The 20,257-nt window shown below is 35.1% G+C and overlaps 1 protein-coding gene and 1 long non-coding RNA gene across 2 annotated transcripts in view; one reads left to right on the top strand and one right to left on the bottom strand.

Annotated features, from left to right (window-relative positions):
* The window catches only part of LOC144958693 (uncharacterized), a 68,468-nt gene that overhangs the window by 2,191 nt on the left and 46,020 nt on the right, over positions 1-20,257 (top strand). The window lies entirely within an intron of this gene.
* The window catches only part of LOC144958671 (angiotensin-converting enzyme-like), an 80,055-nt gene continuing 63,086 nt past the window's right edge, over positions 3,289-20,257 (bottom strand). Inside the window, exons 13-16 of the mRNA XM_078890797.1 lie at positions 17,935-18,033; positions 11,977-12,099; positions 7,147-7,319; positions 3,289-4,965 (exon numbers count right to left, since the gene is read on the bottom strand). Coding sequence (XP_078746923.1) covers positions 4,952-4,965; positions 7,147-7,319; positions 11,977-12,099; positions 17,935-18,033 — 409 coding nt within the window. The 3' untranslated portion in view covers positions 3,289-4,951. The remainder of the gene's footprint in view (positions 4,966-7,146; positions 7,320-11,976; positions 12,100-17,934; positions 18,034-20,257) is intronic.

Below are 20,257 nucleotides of genomic sequence, written 5' to 3'. Positions count from 1 at the left end.
TGTCTCCCGGCGCGTTTACCAGGTATTTTTCCACAACTTGCCAGGTATTCATTCTTATCTTCCTTACTATGTTCGAAAAGATAGTTGTCGATCACTCTAGGGCATTAGTTTCTTTGTTGGTATGTTTTTTTAGCACTTCTTCGTTCGTTTTGTGTGCAGTATACGATATTCTCTGCATCCTTCTCAAGCACCACATTCAAAGCTTCAATGTTCTTTGTGTTCTGCATTTGTAGTCCAGCTTTCGCATCCGTATAACAAGATTGGCCACACGTAGCACTTCAAGACTCGGATCTAATCCGAACGACATCTGTTTGTTTTCAAAATGTTTCCAGGTCATGAAGGCTGTTTGGCTGTGGGTTATATAAAGGTGCAAAGAGGCTTGCTCAATTTTTTCGATCCAGGTTTGAGTCGGGAGAGAATTTCAGGATAATTTTGTTGTTAAAAATTGTATTGATATTTAGAGATTATCTAGCTATCTATAATATGTGCATGATGACTGATTATAATAATGAATAGGAGGATCTTGGTTCATCCCTGGTTGGAAGAGATGGTCAGATCTACTTGACTGCGAAGGAATGAGATCTGAAAATAGCTCAAGCGCCAACTCCGATAAGAAGAAATGTCTGGGTCGAAGGGATTGCTCTAACAAAGAAACTGACTAAATAAAACCGGCTATTGCTGTTGATGACTCTCTGGGTCGAAGAGAGGTTAGTGCTTGCTTGGTTGCTGTAATAAATAAACCTAGGAAAGAGATTGAATTGACTTGAATTGTAATCTTTGAATTCGTAAAACAAATACATCATGTATATGCATAAATTTCAGTCATTTTAAAAATAAACGAGACAATTTGTATTTGTTATTACCTCCTATTACAGAAACGAAAGTGGTACGTGGTATGTATCTCAAAGAAGTTGACTCTTCAATGGTTTACACAAATTCAATAAATTATTCACCAAAGGAAAGCCAGTTTTGTCTAGTTTCAAAATATGTTTATGTCAATGCATTTGTTTTGACAAGTTTCAAACTATTAGCGAAAACATCCACTCTAGTTTCTTTTGCAAAAGACTATAATATAATCACATTGGGCTTCATGATTCGTCATTATTTTCAGTCAGGGTCACATGGAACCTATTATCCGTTTTATACACTGCAGAAAGACTTTAAGGTATTTTTGGTACGTTTTAGCACTCTCAATAGGAGGTGAAGTGGTCGAGTGGTTAAGAAATTGCATTGTGACGCGGATGCTCCCGGTTTCGAGCCCCGCTTCAGGCATTTTCGTTATTTTCCTTGGGCAAGAATATTAACCCTCAATTTGCTCACTTGGTTAATATGGGTGATTCCTGTTTACACCAGACACCTTGTTTGATGAATTATCTATAATATACCTTCGTGGAATGCCTAGGCAACGATATATTTTGCTGTCGTGGCGGAAGGGCATACTTTTAAAGAAAAAATATATTAATAAATATTGACTACCAATAGCACATATCTCACCTTGGAACAGAATGTAGTACATTGTGCCTTATACAAGGAAATCTCATATAGTACGTAGTGAATGACTGTACTTAGGTAAGATTATTATAAACAAGCGAGACTTACCAGTTGAAGCTTGGTTGTAATCTTACCGATCCACACATCAGGAACGAAGTTTCAAATGCCCTCCCTGCAAGTTTGAACCTATCCGAATTTATTTTTGTGCATTAATTTTGGAAACTTCAGTCGGTACATTGCGGGTAATTTTCTATAGAGTGTATGGCTGATGTTTTACCGCGTTCTCATTTGACCCTTCGTTCTTGATTTGTACATTGATAAGATTACAAACAAGCTTCAACAGATGTGTCTCGATCGTTTATAATAATTTAAGCAACAACTTCGTTCACGTATCGATACCTTTCATACATACGGATATCAAATGAGACTTTCTTTTGTTTTTGTTAATTGTTATTTGTTAGTGAGGCTTTATTGTCTTGTTGTAAAAGACCACCTTCGGACATTTACATCCCTGGATTGAGTCATCTCCCCACCCCCTTGTGGGCGGCGCAAAGTTCTGCCCAAGAAAAAAGATCTTTACTCACACCCTCACACCTCGGAGGTCCCGTATCCATTTCAGCAAGCGACTTTGAAGTGATTTCAAAATAGACAAGAATATATTTTTCTTGTGAGCTGATGGCTAACAATTATGGCAAACGCTTGACACCTTTCGTGCACATCAATGAACAAATCACAAATTGTTACCAATTAAAGCCCTTAATCCATCTATTCTTATGAAATGCATCTTCTCTCAAAAATTATCCTAATCAATCACTGCATGAGCATGAAGCAGACTTGATTGAAGGAAACGTCAACGTTGGGTGAAACTAGTGACTGTTAGTTAAATTACGAAGTGATTCTTAAAGATGAAAACAAATATACAAAGCATTCTAAAATGCGAGTGAGACATCCAAAGTTAAAGAAAGACCGGAAAGCTACCCCATGGGTAAACATTGAACTAAATCTTTACAATCGATACAAATTACAAAAACAGAAATTGTCGTAGTGTTCAGATGAGTAATAATGTTTCTACATATCCACCCATGTTAATCTGGTATGTCGTTAGAATAGAGAAATATTTTGTTAGAGTAGAGAAGTTTTTAGTTTTGTGCCCCATTTACAAAAATCAGGTTGTTTAATTAGTTACCTGGCGTGCTCTGGAAAAATACATATTTAAAATTTGGCCGGAATATCGACCTTCAAGTATCGATCGATTTAAATGACCCTCATCTTAGAAATCACACCTGGCAGCTCGCGAGGTCTTGATTAAAATCTCAGGTTTGAGGGGTTTTGTCAAGATGAGAACCACTTTAATCAGTCGATATTACAAGAACAAGTTTTCTGGCCAATTATCTTAAAACCAGGGGCGTGGCTATATTGGTTGATTTGGTGCCTGGCACCGCATCTATCTTTTAAAATAAATGTATTACAGCATTAAAAAAAAAAGAATAAAACTGAGAAATGGTAAATACCGCTTCTTACTTTTTTGAGTCTTTTCTTTAATATTTTTTCTTTCTTTTGTATTTACAAATATAGCATATTTAAAGTCATTTTCTTCTGATTCTCTGGCACCATCTTATACTGTAAGCACGCCACGCCACTGCTTAAAACGTGTTTTACAACAGTACGGCACTTTACATGTTAAGTGTTTGGAATTGACAACAACAACAACAACAACAACACAGACAAATCGAAACAAACACCCAAAAAAAATAAAATAAAATAAAATAATAAACAAACCAAAAAACTCTTTTTCAATGAAGGAGATTATTCTAAATCAAATTTATTTTCTTTAGTCTAATATTTAATCAAAACCACATGTTTAACAAGATAAAACCCGTTTTCAGACTATAAGTGGCATAGTCTTACAAGTTCGTAGATGGTAAATAACAGAATAAAGAAAATAGAAATTTAACGCTAAATTTCTAGCCAAAAATATAGTATACAGTAGTAGCATTCATTCATTTCACACTTATCTTTAATTTTTTTTTTATCTAATATTTAATTTTCTCAAATTAATATATAGGGTGCGAGAAAAAAATTCCGGGAAAGTTTAGAAGCCTATAACCGTCGGACCATAACAGATGCAAGTCTGAAATTCACGCACAATCCTACCGGTCTATTGAAATGTATGTACATGATTTTTAAGAAAATATATAGAAAAATATAATTTTGACGATTGTTTTGATAGACACACCGCAAATTTGCCTTATCGAAAATTTTGATGCAATTCTCAAATTTTGATGTGATCCCTCGATCCCCCATTTTATTATATATGACTGTGCGTAGCATTTTTTTCCATGATCCAATTGATTTTCTTATGTCTTGAATGGTGATTAATTGATCCCATGCATTTTGAATTGACTCTTTTAACTCTGACTCCGTATAAATCATTGTCCGACCCTTATAAACCATTTCGGACACCATGAACATAATGCCGGAGTCCATTGGATTCAAGTCAGGAATCATTGGAGGCCATTCATATTTATAAATTTTATTTTCTCTAAAAAGTAAAACAGGGTAGTGATATACTGTGAGAAGTTTCCCGTTTATTGAAAAACAAACGACCGATCGGGATAAAGTGATACAAAGTCTGGAATACGTTCTTCTTTTAACAATGTTATATGATTTTCCTGGGGAAAGAGAGGAGAGTCTGTCCCCATTAACATGCAGCAAGTAGGTCCACCGTCGTGTGGAACACGCCCTAGTGCCCATGCGCCGGCCTCCCAGCTATGGAACAAATCCCGGGTTTATTGAGCTCGTGAGCCTTGGAAGGCAGTCAGTCTAGGAGAGAGACAACTCTAATTTCAAACTCTGGCAGATGGAGCTCGTTAGTATTGGAATACAATCGTCTAAGCGAAGAAAACGCTGAAAAAAAAATCCAGAGTGCTCCTCTGCTTTATGGGTAGGTCTTGGTTGACCAAAGGCTAAGGAAGCAGATCCTAACAGAAAAACAGGACGAAGACCGGGCCGCTCGGCCGAAATGATTAGATAGCTCGGACAGGCGTAACCACCGAACCCGAAAACTGGAGAGACACACAATCACACCCCAAAAATACAAACATGATATCGTGGTTTTTAAACGACTTTGGTATCACCGGCATAGTTTGTTTTTTTTTTAATTAAATCAATAAAGGATTTTTATTCAAATTTGGCAAGCAGTAATTTAAAGGCTTTGCTCCAGTTGCCTGAAATATTTCGAATGTTTCCTATATCTACTTTTATTGAAACAGCGTCATATGTTTTTTTCCGGGGTTTTTTTCTCGTCCCCTATATATTTATATATATTATAAACGAATTACTAAACCATGATAAAACCGAACAAAGTTAGTCTCATAGAAGGAAATGCCGATAGGTCCTAGTGATCTTTCCTACGAAATCATTTACGTTACTTTTCTTCCCCTCTCTAGCTCCATCAGCTCTAGACCAGGGAATCTATAGCAAAAATAAAGGAATATAATACTTGTATTACTAATTACATTGATACTTATCGAAACATAAATAATATCATAACACCTCTTCTGCAGTCTTTATTAGGAATAAACAGGTCAAGTTTAAAAGACCACTTATGACTTTAACAATGTTATTGATTTAAACAATTTATATCGAAGGCGAACAAAATAGTAGTCATTGATAAAAAAAAAATGACTCCTGACCTCACCTCTTAAATAAATGTCCGTGCCTCTGCACCGAACTGAACTTGTATTGATCGTGTTAAGTCATTTAAATAATGCAAACAAAGGGGAGTAGGTAATGCGCAACAATGGGATTTTTTTCTTTTTTGGGGGAGGGGGGGGGGAAGGGGGGGGGGGGAAGGGGGATACTTTAAATCGGCTGCTTATCTCGTCTTCTGTGAAGATTCTATCTAATAATTTGAGACTTTATATCTATTGATTTTAATAATCATTTAAATTGGAAACTGTATATAATACAGTTTTTGACCAATATTGAATATTTCGTAACCTCGGAGAAAGCCTTCGCAAGGTCGGCCTCACCCTCGGTCCGAAAATCCAATGGTCAAAAACTGTATATTAAATCTATTTATTAGCTCAATTGACAAATGGCAAATTTGTCTTAGGTGAGAAAATTGTCATAGCCATCTGGTGCAATGCAACGGCAAAAACTGAGTAACAAGGGTTAATATATTTTCTTAAGTATTAACCAGTTAACTGCCGTACTCTGAAGAAACTTTTATTTAATTGACCCTTATCTTGGCAATAACTCTCAAGCCTGGGACTTTAATCAAGACATCGTGATTAATAGTTTTTGCCAAGGTGAGGGTCATTTACATCGATCGATATTTGAAGGACGAGTTTCTGGCCAAACTTGTTTAAATACGAGTTTGTCTAGAGCTTGGCATTCCACTGGTTAAAGCTAAGCTGATAGCTCCTTACTTAAAACATTTTTCCGAGTGTAAGTGCAATGCATTATCCATCGGCAATTTCGCATTTTTCTCATTAAAACAACAACAGTCTCATAAACAATATCAATGTCAACAACAACAACAACAACAACAAAAATAAAATAATAATAATAACAATTATTATTATTATTATTATTATTATTATTATTATTATTATTATTATTATTATTATTATTATTATTATTATCATCATTATTATTATTATCATTATTATTATATTATCATCATCTTCATCACCATCGTCATCTTCATCGCCATCATTATCATCATCGCCATCATCATCAGCATCGCCATCACCATCCTCACAACAGCAGCAACAACTACAACAACAATGAACAACAACAAAATCAGTTGATTCATTAATAATGACATTGTATTTCATCAACGATTCTCTTCTATTTTTTCTTGACTCGAAGGAAGGGAGGTAAGAGGATAGGTGTGAGTCAAACAAAATTCGCTGTGGGAATATTAATTCGCATTTGATGAATTTCAACCATGTACAGGGTGATTCTAAAAGAATACTCTAAATGCCGGATGTGAGAGGAGAAGTATTAAAAGCCTTGCTCTCTGTTCTTACTGTGTGTGATTCTTTCTTGTAAAAAAAAAAGTATTAGTTGTCCTTCAGAGCCATTAGGTCCATGGATCCGGAGTTTATCCCGGTCGTTATAGCGTGAAGCGGACAATAGCAATTGTTTGCTACCCTTTGGATATGGCGCTGGTCTATCGCAAAGTTCTTCCGCTAGATCAAACAGACCCTCTACCTAATCACTTCTGGGTGGACAGGTGGGTTAATTAAAAAGGAACGATCAGATTCATGAATGGATACTCAACTTCGTATATACATACATATATATATATACAAACATTAGGTCAATTTGGAGAAAAACTATTTTTGCACTACAGACCTTTAAAAAGGGAGAAAGAGAAATCTTATTCATCGTGGATGTATTTCAAGTCATGGAGTTCTCTATCAACTGAATTTTTGAAAGTATTTCTAGTTTCAGAATTATTTTTTTGGGGGGGTATTTAAATCAAGTGCATTCCAAATAGTGTGCTTTATAACAACTCAGAGTAGCTACATAAGACACGTAGTAAAGCCTGTAAAGTGCCGTTATAATTTCTCCAAATTCGTTGAAAAGACAGTTGGAAATCGTGACCAAAAAAAAAATTGAGAAAGTTTCAATGAGAAATACCTGGGCAATGTTCCTCCCAGCCGATTAAGTCTTCGTCTTTGTTTTCTTTCTTCAAAAATTCATACAGTGGTTGATAGTACTCCAATAAAGGTCCAGCATCCATATTTCTCTGTCCAGTCAGTTTATACATTGCTTCAGGCCATGGTTTGGACGATCCTAATTCCATCATTTCCCTGTGGATAAGGGTCAGAGAGCACATTAAGATATACCAACATTACAGTAACCCAGTACTTCCGGATCTTGATTAGTTTAAACGTCAGGCAACAGTGCGAGATTTAGAATCATGACAATTTTGTTTAGCCAAAGAGCTCACAATATTTCCCGAGCCGAAAAAAAACGTACCACTCAAAAAACCATGTGTAATCTTTACCGTTTATAGTCAGATAAATACAATTTAATGAAAACTACTTTTGGCTAAAAACAATGCCAAAGAGTTGAGTCACGTCATTTTAGTTCTATCTATAAACGTTTATAATAGCATGTAGTTTTCTGTGTTGGTTCTATTGATCAAGCAGTAGAACAGTGGGTATTTTACTTAGACACATCCCATGTTCGCTATGTTCATTAATCACTACCATTGTTTACGTTAAGACCACTGACCGAGAGGCGTGGTTAACTCGGCGTCATAAGATAGTTCGAAGATGACGTCACTCAGGTCTTTGTTATTGTTTTTTGCAATCCGCGTTTGTGAGTAATGCTCACTGAACTGTATTAACCCGACTATAAACGTTCATGGATACACACAGTTTTGTGTGTTGGTCCGTTATACTTCCGGATGGCAATGTTATGAGCTTCTTAGCCAAGCGCATTGTGTATCCATGAACGTTTATAGTCTGGTTAATATAGTTCAGTGAGTATTACTCACAAACGCGAATGGCAAAAAACAATAACAAAGACCTGAGTGACGTCATCTTCGAACTATCTATAGATTATGCGCTTGGCTGAGAAGCTCAAAACATTGCCATCCGGAAATATGACAGACCAAACACACAAATCTATGTGTAACCTAAACGTTTATAGTCTGGTTAATACCGTTTGGTGAGAATTACTCATAAACGCAGATGGCAAAAAAAACAATAAAAAAGACCAGAGTGACGTCATCTTTGTTCTGTCTATTGACTATAGATAGTTCTTAGTTGACGTCACTCAGGTCTTTGTTATTGTTTTTTTGCCATCCGCGTTTATGAGTAATGCTCACTAAGCTGTATTAACCTGACTATAAACGTTCATGGATACACACAGTTTTGTTAGATGGTCCGTTATACTTCCGGATGGCAATGTTTTGAGCTTCTTAGCCAAGCACATTCTATCTATATATAGATAGTACGAAATTGACGTCACTTGGGTCTTTGTTATTGTTTTTTGCCATCCATGTTTATGAGTAATTCTCACAAACTGTATAACCAGACTTTTAACGTTCAAGGTTACACATAGTTTTGTGTGCTGGTTCGTTATACTTCTGGATGGCAATGTTCTGAGCTTCTTAGCTAAGCGCATACTATCTATACTCTGTCAAAAGCGACCTAAAAAGGCACTTATAAATGCAAGATCATAATATGGTGGCACGCTTTTATCAAGTGGCCATATATTCGTCAAAACATCTTTCACATTAAACCACATTATGGCACAGGAAACAATCAAACGAGAAAAAGTAAAAAATAAACATTGGCAGAATAGTGAACGATCCTGTATGTCGCATTAAATACCAACAAGCGCTTGACCAACTCATAGAACAACAAAACAACACACGCCACTCACAAACACCAGACTTGTTGTGGACACATACTCGGTCAGCAATACCTAAAGTCGCCTAGAACACAACCGGCGTCATAACAAATTAATAGGAAATTTTGCCGTATTCACGACAAAGATTTGGAGACATTGTCAACAAAACAAAAGCAACTCAGAATAACAATTCAAAACACAACGAAACAAAACACCTCATCACATACGAAATAGGACCGTCGAATTAAAACATTGGAAAGCTTTCACCAAGCAGAAGCTGTAAACAAAGCAAGAAATGACCAAACACTAAGTTTGTTTTGAGAGAAGATACTGTACATGAGAGTGGTCACTGGATGCCACAGTTGCCAACAAAAGGATTGACATATGAGTTTTAAAAGGAAAACGTGTTAGTTTTGAGAAAAACAAGATGAATATAAAATTAGCATGTCAAGTTCTGTCAGCATCTGTAGCAAGCGCGAGAAATTTTCTCAGGGAAGATATAAAATTACCACAATTTGAAGGCAGCGAGGCAACTACTTATTTCATAAAAATACTTGATAAAATCTTTCATATATCTATATATGGGCATGGCGGTTCGCTAACCATTGTAGCTAGGCACACATCCTGTAGCTGAAATGTTAGCGTGGACGCCTCGTCTCTCACTCTAGTATTGCTATAAGCTTTTTGAAGTGGGACAGGAATTTGTTTATTCTTATTCATTATCACTTTTGTTGTGAAAGTAATATTTTTAGACAGCTATACGAGCCATTAATTGTTGCCGTTATTATTATCATTTAGTACGTAACGGGAAAATCACAGGAATTGCTGACCTCTATTATATTAATAAATTAATATGACGATTCTATCTATAGGTGTAGAAGCTGACTATGTATAACGCCCGAGAGGATGGAGCATTAACACTAATATTTAATCTCCACCATAAAGCACGTAGTACAACGCCCACTCATAGAAACGTACTTATCACCCAGAAAAGTGGGTTTAGTCAAGAAAGATGCACCGCAGATGTGTGGACGCATAAATGGCTGACCGCGAAAACTCTATCCGAGAAAATTAATATCACCATCACTGGGGTAGACATGTCAGCGGCCCTTGACATCATAAATCGCCATGCCCTTCTGAACATATTGAACACAGTGATAACGGATGATGAAAGTAGACTAGTGATCTTCCTACTCAGTGAAACATGATTAAACACCAAAGTGACCGAAGCAACAACCCAAATACCGTTGTTAAGTAATATTGGAACACCTCCAAGAGTCTCAGTCCTGTTTTGTTCGTTGTGTACCTGGAGCATGCACTAAAGGAAGTATGCACCGTTTTCCCTGCCCCTCAAAAGGTATCTAAATCCATCCTTCCATCGGAAATATTATATGCAGACGACATTGATTTCGTCATTTTAAAAGATCTCATCGTAAAAGTCGTAAAGAAACATTAGAGAAATACATTCTTTACGTAAACGCCGATAAAACCGATCTAATGAAGACGAACAAGATTGGAAAATGGCAAAAACGATGAGATCTTTAATTGGACCCACATATGGCTTAGAAACAGGAGACTGGAAAGGAAAGTTAAATAATAGTCTTATTAAATCAACTTATCTACAACTGTGGAACATAGGCATTAACAAAAAGCAATGAACATAAACTATATACCTTCCATAGGAAACAGCTCCGGAGATTTCTAAATATCCACTACCCAACCAAAATAACAAATCGTTGTACATAAAATGCGAAGAATCACCGCTATCGATTCACTTTGGAAACAAAATGGAGACTATTCGGTCACATTTTAAGGTGAGACAGAAATATTCCAGCAAGTAATGCGATGGCGCTATTTTTTACACCAAGCGGATATATCAAACACAGAGACAGACCTACAAGCATATACTCTACAGTAAATAAAGACCTCAAGCGCCTCGATAAACACACAAGAACTGATATGCGAAAAGGATTTGGAATACTTGAGATCCATCGCAGCAGACCGCCATCGATGAATAGAACTCAATAAATCAGAGAAGCTGCCAAAGCACCCCAGTCCGTAGATTAAGGAGGCGATCGGCATTAAGTTAAGTAAGTCATGGCCCAAGACTGAGTCTAAGACTTTTGTGACCAGAACTTAACAATATATTTAGCGGGAATATCCTGTGTGAACAAGGATCTGATTAACCAATGATCTGATCAACCAAATATCTATACAAGAGACTATGCCAATCAAAACCTTCATCTGCCAACCTTCCATCAGTGTGGGCATATGAAAAGCCGGGAAGCAAAGGTATTAAGAAACTCAACGATCAACGCCCCAATCAAGAAGAATTTGTCAGCCCGATCACTACGCTAAAGAAAAGGGAGGAAAGTAGATCGAGTGACACAAAAAGCGAGAATGAAAATTGACTCATCGGAAGTCTAACTTTTAACTATAATTAATACTATTATAATATTCATTCAATTATGTGTTAACAGGTTATTGTGTGAGGCTACTCATTTGAGTTATTTATTTTAAAAATTCAGCTCACCGGTGGAATTTTCTATCCATGTTATGAACCTGAAATCTTGATATCTAATATGCCACTACATCTACTACCACTTACCTGTCGGGTCGCCAGGACCTTTACCTATATATATTAAGATAGAGGCACCACGCCGGCTTGAACATCAGTTGGGGCTTCTCTGACTTCCCTTTTCCTGTCTTCGCCTGCCATTACTTCAAAGGATCGCGACAGCTTGCTATAGAAAAGTCAAGGCATCAGACCTCAACTTATCTCGTTCCTTTGGGAGTGTGTATGTAACCAGCCCTTCCGAGCACTAATAAAATAATAGATTTCATAAAGGTGACACAACTATTTCAGTAGCAGGATGTATTGGCAGATTCATAGGATTGTGGGACGTAAGAGCGCGATGATGATGATCTTTATTTACGACCATCATATTTAGACTAGAAAATAAGATACCACCATTCTGAAACCAGAAGATCATTTACACCAAGTATGTATTCACTCCTTCGAAAGAGTAGTTATACACTCCAACAATATCGAAACCAGTTTTCTGAGATCATCATTTTCTTCCCTATTTAACTGTTTAAACCCACCTGAGACGTCTCCCAGCAGCTTTCTTGCCGTAGATGTTACAGTGATGAAGAGGTCCCTTATGATTTGCGACTTTACAAAGTGCCTTTTGAAACTGGAATTGCATGATACGTGACACAAAATACCTGAAGATAAAATATCAAAATATCAAATATCAATAAAAAAAACTGACACCAAAATAAATAAATGAATAAAATAATCCCTAAGTCAGGCTTTTCTATTTCTGCTCCATTGACGAAGCACTCGTATATATTTCAATAAACCTCCACCCCCTCCGGTTTAAATGTACATGTAAAGATTGATAGGAGAGTTATAAAATATCCGAAAAAGATCTGAATTTCTGTGTATGGAATGGTGCTAGAAAAAAAAAGAAGAAAGAAAAATACAAGAAAAAACCATCCCAGAAAATCAGTCTCCTTCGACTTGGCATCGAACCTCAGACCTCCTGATTACCGATTTTGTGGGATTTTTTTTTTCTTGTATTTTTCTTTCTTGCTTTCTCTTGACATTTTCTTACAGACCTGTTCATATCTTTATCTTACACTGGTGTTGCTACTAGTTTCTCAATTTAATATTTTTTTTAAATATCGGAAACAAAATACTGATTTGAGCAGAAAATATAATCACTTGTGATCTAACTCTTCAAAACGGTGTGTGTTAAATGCTTCAAATTAAACTCTTTCTTAAAATAAAAGTATGAGATCCGTATAAAGTTTTAATGGTTTTATTGGGGAAAATAAATCTTATTTCTGAAAAGGTAAGAAAAAAATCACATTTAAATAACATCGCCTCACCCCCCCCCCCCCTCCCCCCTCCTTTTCCCACCCAAATAATTTAGCCTTTGTTTAGTGCAATCTTCATTAAACGTGCTCAAAGCGCTTTACAAAGGGTCCCTGACCTGCAGCAACACATAACATGGAGAACGAAACATGACGCCTGTTAAGCGAAATTACAAATATTTACCGACAGAGACAACGCTGTTATTGCCCAGCCACTCATTTTACACCTGAGTACAGTGAGAGAATGCGGGTAAAGAGCCGTTTCCAAGGACTCAACTATGCGCTGAGCAAGGCTCGAACCCAGGACCTTCCGATTCTAAGCGAGTGCCATACGACAAGATCACAGAGTTGCACAATAAATTGCCATGTCAATTAAAATCAGTTTCCAGTTCCCTTGACTTTGTTTGATAAAGATTAATTTCTCGTAACTTCACCAGCGTGATAGTAAGATCGTTTTCATTTTGTTTTACAATAGTTTCAACTTCTATTATATTATTAGTATATATATATATATATATATATATATATATATATATATATATATATATATATATGAGTGTTGGTGGGTACTTGTTGTTACGAGAGTGCTCGATAACGTTGGTTAGAGCTAATATAAAATATAAATGGATTCACTGACTTAAATGGCCGAAACACATGTATCTGTGGCTTACATCCACGTCTTCAGTCGGCATACTATGTCCGTAGAATGATTATTCTATCTTGGGGTCATTGTTGTTATTCTTGTATCTTTACTTCCGTTATTATGTTGGTTTGGCGGTGATGTATATATATGTAATAAATATTACGTAAAGTGAATAGGAAAGGAAAGTCGTGACTTCAAACAATTCTACTCTTTTGGTTCCTCAATCCTCGAGGTAATGTATGTAACTAGTTCTTCGGAATAGGTTAATGAATACGATACATAAATATGGGATAATTATTTTCGTAACAGGATATAATATAGGCCGATTCTTAGGATTACTGGACGTGAAAGAGCGAGGTTGGATTATCTCTATTAATGGCGTATATTTAGACTAGAAAATAAAATAAATCACTGACACCAGAAGATGAATTACATAAGGTGTGTATTTAGTCCTCCGGAAGAGTGATATGGCACTTCCAATGAAATATGAACCAGTTGTTTTTTTTTACACCACACTTTTCTCTCCTATTGCTGCCGTTTATTGGATACATTCATTTAACTAACAAAAGCATCTGAAATAATTTAAGATTTTAACCAGATGCTGATAAGAAAATTTCAAATTGAAATATTCAGATATATAAATGTGTAGCTTTTCGTACGTATAGTAATTATTGTCACCCTCCCCAAGAAATCATCATATGAACTAAATCCAAAATCTTATATTATTTAGCTTCTGGCATAAAACCGAATTCTTCTTCTTCTTCTTCTTCTTCTTCTTCTTCTTCTTCTTCTTCTTCTTCTTCTTCTTCTTCTTCTTCTTCTTCTTCTTCTTCTTCTTCTTCTTCTTCTTCTTCTTCTTCTTCTTCTTCTTCTTCTTCTTCTTCTTCTTTCTTCTTCTCTTCTTCTTCTTCTTCTTCTTCTTCTTCTTCTTCTTATTATTATTATTATTATTATTATTATTATTATTATTATTATTATTATTATTATTATTATTATTATTATTATTATTATTATTATTATTATTATTATTATTATTATTATTATATTATTATTTATTATTATATCATCATTACTATCAGTATTATTATCATCATTATTACCACTATTTTAATTACTTTTTTCGCCTATTACAAGAGTTGTAACCTAACAATAATTGCCTATTTGGACAATAAAGATTATTTATATTATTATTATTATTATTATATTATTATTATTATTATTATTATTATATTATTATTATTATTATTATTATTATTATTATTATTATTATTATTATTATTATACATCTATTCCTTGTGTAATATATGGTATCTAGTACTAGACATAGATCTGAGCTTTTTAATGACATAATCCATCTATTCAGGGGAGATTGTATGTAAATGATATCCCCTACAGCAAAAGTTTCGGAACAGAATAATCATTTAATAAATCATAAATATATTGAACAAAATATAATTCGACGGAGTTATTCAAAACAACGTTTTCATATTTAAAACAATTTATATTGTTCAAGAACCAGGCTTAACAGCCACCAATAAATTATTGGTTAGTAACAATGGTTCAAAAGGAAATAATGTACGGGTAAGGAAAGAAATGGCCAAGATTTCAAATCTCGTATAAGAGAAATGTTTAATTTGCATATTGACATTTACAAAACAGGGTGCAGTCCAATGTTGCCTTTGTGCATTTGCATCGGAAAGCGGAACATCCTATTAATATGGAAGACAGCTTTGGCTTCAAGCAGCGTGGTTAAAACATGAATCAGTCAATCGTTATCTTCCTTCCAATCGCGTTATTTGGATATGGTGAGACATCAATGACTAATTGGCTGTCGCCCAAATACTCGCTTGAAAGACACTCCTTTCAAAGTGCTGATGCAGAGCATCAATTGTTTGAAGGTTTTTGTCAACGTCTCCTGTTTTGTGGATGAAAATGTTCATCCATACGAGATCAATATTGTGTTCATTAGCTTCACCTTTGTAGAGTTGGCAGTAGTTGGCATACAAATAGTCAAATAGAGTCGTTGAGATATCTGTAATGGATCATCCACGATATTTGGTAATTCGTGAATAACAGGAGACAGTGGGACTTTGGTAAGGATGATACAACGTGAACTTCACCCCACCTCACCTTATTCTTCTGCGCGGGGTGGGGTGGTCGTAGATGAGACATGAGAGATGACAACAGTAAGGGCCCTCCATCAAGGTCTGTCGTCAGATTTCCTCATCAGTTGTTGGGATATCTATCCTTGTTCATTCCTTTATACTATCCACCCAGAACCGTGTTTGCAGTCCTCTCATTCTACCTCCCTCCAAAGTTCATTGCATCGTGGTTTTTGCCAATGTCTCATGGCCGGAAACATGACTAAACCAAGACAACTAAGGACATGACCGCTTCCCTATAAACTTGAAAGAAGATGTGCTGATGACAGAACCCGTAAATGCATGAAACAATACAAGAAATTTGCAAGTATCTTGGGCAAAATGTGTGACAATACTGTTAAGATAACTTACTTTCTTCGACTTTTTAAATTATTTAATGCAAATATTAGCTGCTGGATTTGGTGCAATGATATAATGCTGATTTGCTAAGAGGATGACAAAAAACATCAGCGTCTCCAGATCTGTTTAAGTCTGGATGATTGTGTTTGAAGGCCTTGCAAAATATGGACCAATATGGGAGTGTCTTCTTTTTCATGCTTTCATTGTCCGACGTAAATCCCATTATAAAGATGCTCTCCAAATGTGATATAGAGTACTTTTCCCTCTTTGACTTTTTTCGTCACAAGCATGCAAGACAGGTAATTGAAGAGTTCCCTTTTTGTCTGCATTCATACAAAAATGTTGCCAGTCCCTTGAAATTTTGACCAAATCAATCACACGAAGCCGACTGCTATGACCTCGTTTTTCTTTTCCTGCTTTCTTTTAGAGACAGAGGGACATATCGGTCCAAACCAGCATCTACTCTAGGTGCTGGATTCAGTCTTTGAGATTCTTAGTAAAGCACTTTTCCTCATACATTTTGTCAAATATGTTTTTCCTGATACACAATAAAGTAAATAGAAATCATATTGGAGACACTGACTCTAATCCACCATCCATTTAAGGAGATCCGACTATGTGTATCCATTGGGTAATCCTCAAGATGATAAAACAGGTGGAAAGGTTAATGAAACATACTTAAATATTCTTTTAGATCACCGCTCAGGTTTATCCAAAATATAAGACGTTTTCTCAAAGAAGCTCTGCTTGTGCTTACAATGTTCTACTTCTCAGTTACATTGTAGTCTTTTTAAACCCTTTTTTTCGTGATATGGCTGTTCTCAATGGGCTATTACTTGATCCGTAGTATTAGTCTTTAAAGGATGATTAGTTTGTCACATATTGTTAGTCTTACTTATTACTTTATACGCTTGTGATTGAAATCCAAATAATTTAAAAACTATTCTTTGATTTGTATTAAATGAAGCATGATACGCAAGTTATAGCTCAAACAAATTGAATGGAATTTCCCCAAAACTGTGTCTATGAATTAGTTTTTAAAAAATAAAGTTTTCTTTTCCTTATCTAAAATGCATAATAGTATCAAAAGTGTAGAAGAATTAAATGTTAAATGTAGCTGTCCTAGAACTTGAGTTACCTCTGGATGACCTTGGAGTGGTCGAATTGAAATCCCGATCGGCCACCTTTTTTTGAAGGAATCGATCTTACTTTGAAGAAAAACAATACACATGAATGTGAAATAAGTTGAGTTGTTGCACTATTCAGTTTCTCTACCGTAATGGGCGATAACTCAATCAAATATTGTGTATTTTGGCTTTAATTTTATTTGTTTGTTACTGACATCCAAAACAGTCAATTTTATTATTTGGGTATTAGAAGATAAAGTATGATTTGCAAGTTATTTCATAAAGAGAAACATATTTATTCATCTAAAAATAAAATCAAGGGCAATAATTCGTACAAATCGAAAGGAATGGTTTTTTAAAGTGTACCTCTAATGTGTTTAACATATTATAATACAGTTTTTACGTTCTTAAAGATATTATAAAATATCGAAAAGTTGCAAGTATTACATGTTTACTATAGCTGACCGTGCATGCTATTTTAATAAGAGGAATGTTTTTATTCATCTAAAAATCAAAATAAGGGCAATAACTCATACAAATCGAAGGTAATTTTAACAAAAGTGTACATGTGATTTGTTTAACATTTAATAAAGTTTTTATATTCTTAAAGATGTTATAAAATATCGATAATTTACGAGTAATTCGAATTCCAATCGATCAAATGTTTTTTACAGATATCAATCTTACCAACTGTGAAGTAAAATAAACTTTTACACGAATGTGAAACAACTCGAGTTTTTTTCACTAGGCGGTAACTCTACTATTATTAGTACTCCGAAAGACTGGATACATGCATACTCCTAAGGATTCAGGAACATGAAGAGTAGATGGTTTGATGTCACAACTTTTCTTCCTTTTTCCATTGAATACGATTCAACTTGTCCCAAAATAATGACAATCATAACAGTACCTGATTACTGGAACATTTGCTAACATGTGAAACATTGATGCAATATCGAAGTCTGAATCACTTCTTCTTTCGGGAGGCGAGACTCCAAAGTATTTACAACTGAAAGTGGAAAAAAAATAATGAAAATAAAGTATAATAAACAAAAATAAATATAACAGTTTTAAAATAGAACAAAATACCAAAGACTGAACGTTTCGGTCTCAAACCCCTTTTTCAGCCAACAACCAAAAACAATGCCAATCCAAGATTTTAAATAGAAAGAGGACGAGCCTAATATTTCTCTCCCGTCGACCTGGTTTTTAGTAATGTATTTTTGTTTTCATTGTTTTCTCGAATTCACTCTCCTGCGTATGTTAGACGATATTTGCAGACAAAACATAGACAAACAGAGGTAAATGTACTTTCATACCTTCTCCAATTCAAGCATTAAATAAAGCTATGTAAGTACGATTCTTGTACGGTCACATGATCCTTATAACTCTACAACTCCCCCTGCTTTTATGCCCATGTGTATGTGTTTGTGCGCGCTTGTGTGTGTGTGTGTGTGTGTGTGTGTGTGTTTGTGTGTGTGTATGTTTGTGTAAGGATGTATGAGTAAGAGAGTGGAACGAAATGCTTCCGTGTAGGCGGCAGTTCACGACGGGATGTACGTCGTCGTAGTATTAGTTGTTATTGTAATCCCTCCGGAACAACCCTTCTTTTGTTGATACAGGTCGTATCAGATCATGCACCTATGGCCGGAAGTTTGAATTAAACTTGGGTGTTATTGTGAGAAAGGCATCAATCTTGTTTTCTCCGTAAACTTATAAGCAAAGTAGGATCCCCGTATTCTACGGGAGTGACTTTGTTATGGTATGCCTTGATTGATATCTCGTAACTATGGGGTTGACGAAATTATTTATTCTTGATATGAGGATGTCCGGTATCAGGATGGGTTGTTGTTGTCCATGATTGTGGAATCTGGGGGGAGTTTTTATTGAATTTGAATTGTTTACTGATATGACTAACATCCGTTTGTGTGGGTAGAATTTTGCGTCGTTTGTTTGATTTTTGACTATAAATGCCAGAGTTTTGAGCAGTTTCTTCAGACCACTCAGCGGGGTCAAAAGACTGATAGTCTCAAGGCTCATAGTCTCAAAGAGACCAGGCAGCGGAGTCTTTTAGGCTCATAGTCTCTAAGCGATAACCACAGCGGAGTCTTTTAGGCTCATTTGTTTTAACTCTTGTGTAGAGTTGGATTAAAGTCTTGTGTAGACTTTGTAGTGCTCAAAGTTCGAGCTGAAACACGTTTTGTGTTAACTCTTGTGTAGAGTGTGATTAAAGTCTTGTGTAGACTTAATTTGTGATTTCAATAATCTGTTCGCTCTGGTGAGATTTTTGAATAATATGTTGTGATTATAATTACGATTGTGTTTTGATATCAATATCATAATATCACTTTAAATTTTGATTCTCAATTAATTAATCAGATAATGAAATTAATTGTGTAATATATTCTTGTTGTAAAGAAAATAACCTTTTCTTGCTATAAAGCATTATTATTTCATATCTACAAAGTAAAGCAATATTAATCAACATTAATAAATTGATTTGTTAAAGTAAAATAATATTTACTCATTTAGTAAACATATTGAGTGAGTTCGAATATAGATAGAGTTATATTCGTATGATTATCATATTATAACAAAATCATTTTCTTTCTTTAAAGTGAATGAGCCGTTGGAGGCTGGGCTTTAACAAGCCAACTACTTTAGGCTATACACTCATAGATTGACACTATTAGAAACTGAACATTTGCCTGATTTATAAGTTACCTGTGAAGAATCATTTGCTTATTTTAATATCAGAACATTGAAAAACAATTGATCTGTTTGTGAATATTGTGAAATCAGAACAATTTCAAGAAGAGACAAATTAACAATATTAGAACAACCTTACAGTTTTGTTGAATATCAAGAACACTCTTTTGGCTTTCTTCCACACGTCTGGATTGTGATTAGTTAGTTAGTTAATTATTAGTTGCCTGTATGACTGTGATGGTTGCAACCTATCTGTGAGATTGTCTGATGTGGTAGCGGTTTGGTAAAGTATTGATAATTAATTGATTTAATTATATATTGTCACATCGCTTTCATATCATCACATCATCTCCATCAAATTGTCATCCATCTATTTGATTTCATACTTATTACATCTATCATTTCATTTTCATACCTCATTTCTTTGCTATATTGTAATAAAATATATCTTCATTTAGCTTCAAAACCTTTATCAACGTATTGTGTTTGGTTATTGATCGGTGTCATAGCTTGAATATAGCACA

Source organism: Berghia stephanieae, chromosome 1 (assembly GCF_034508935.2).
Source record: "Berghia stephanieae isolate SIO BIC M18660-M18661 chromosome 1, UCSD_Bste_1.3, whole genome shotgun sequence".
In the NCBI taxonomy this organism is placed as follows: Eukaryota; Metazoa; Mollusca; class Gastropoda; order Nudibranchia; family Aeolidiidae; genus Berghia; species Berghia stephanieae.
Note: the sequence above shows the minus strand (reverse complement) of the source record. Positions and strands in the feature narration are given on the sequence as shown.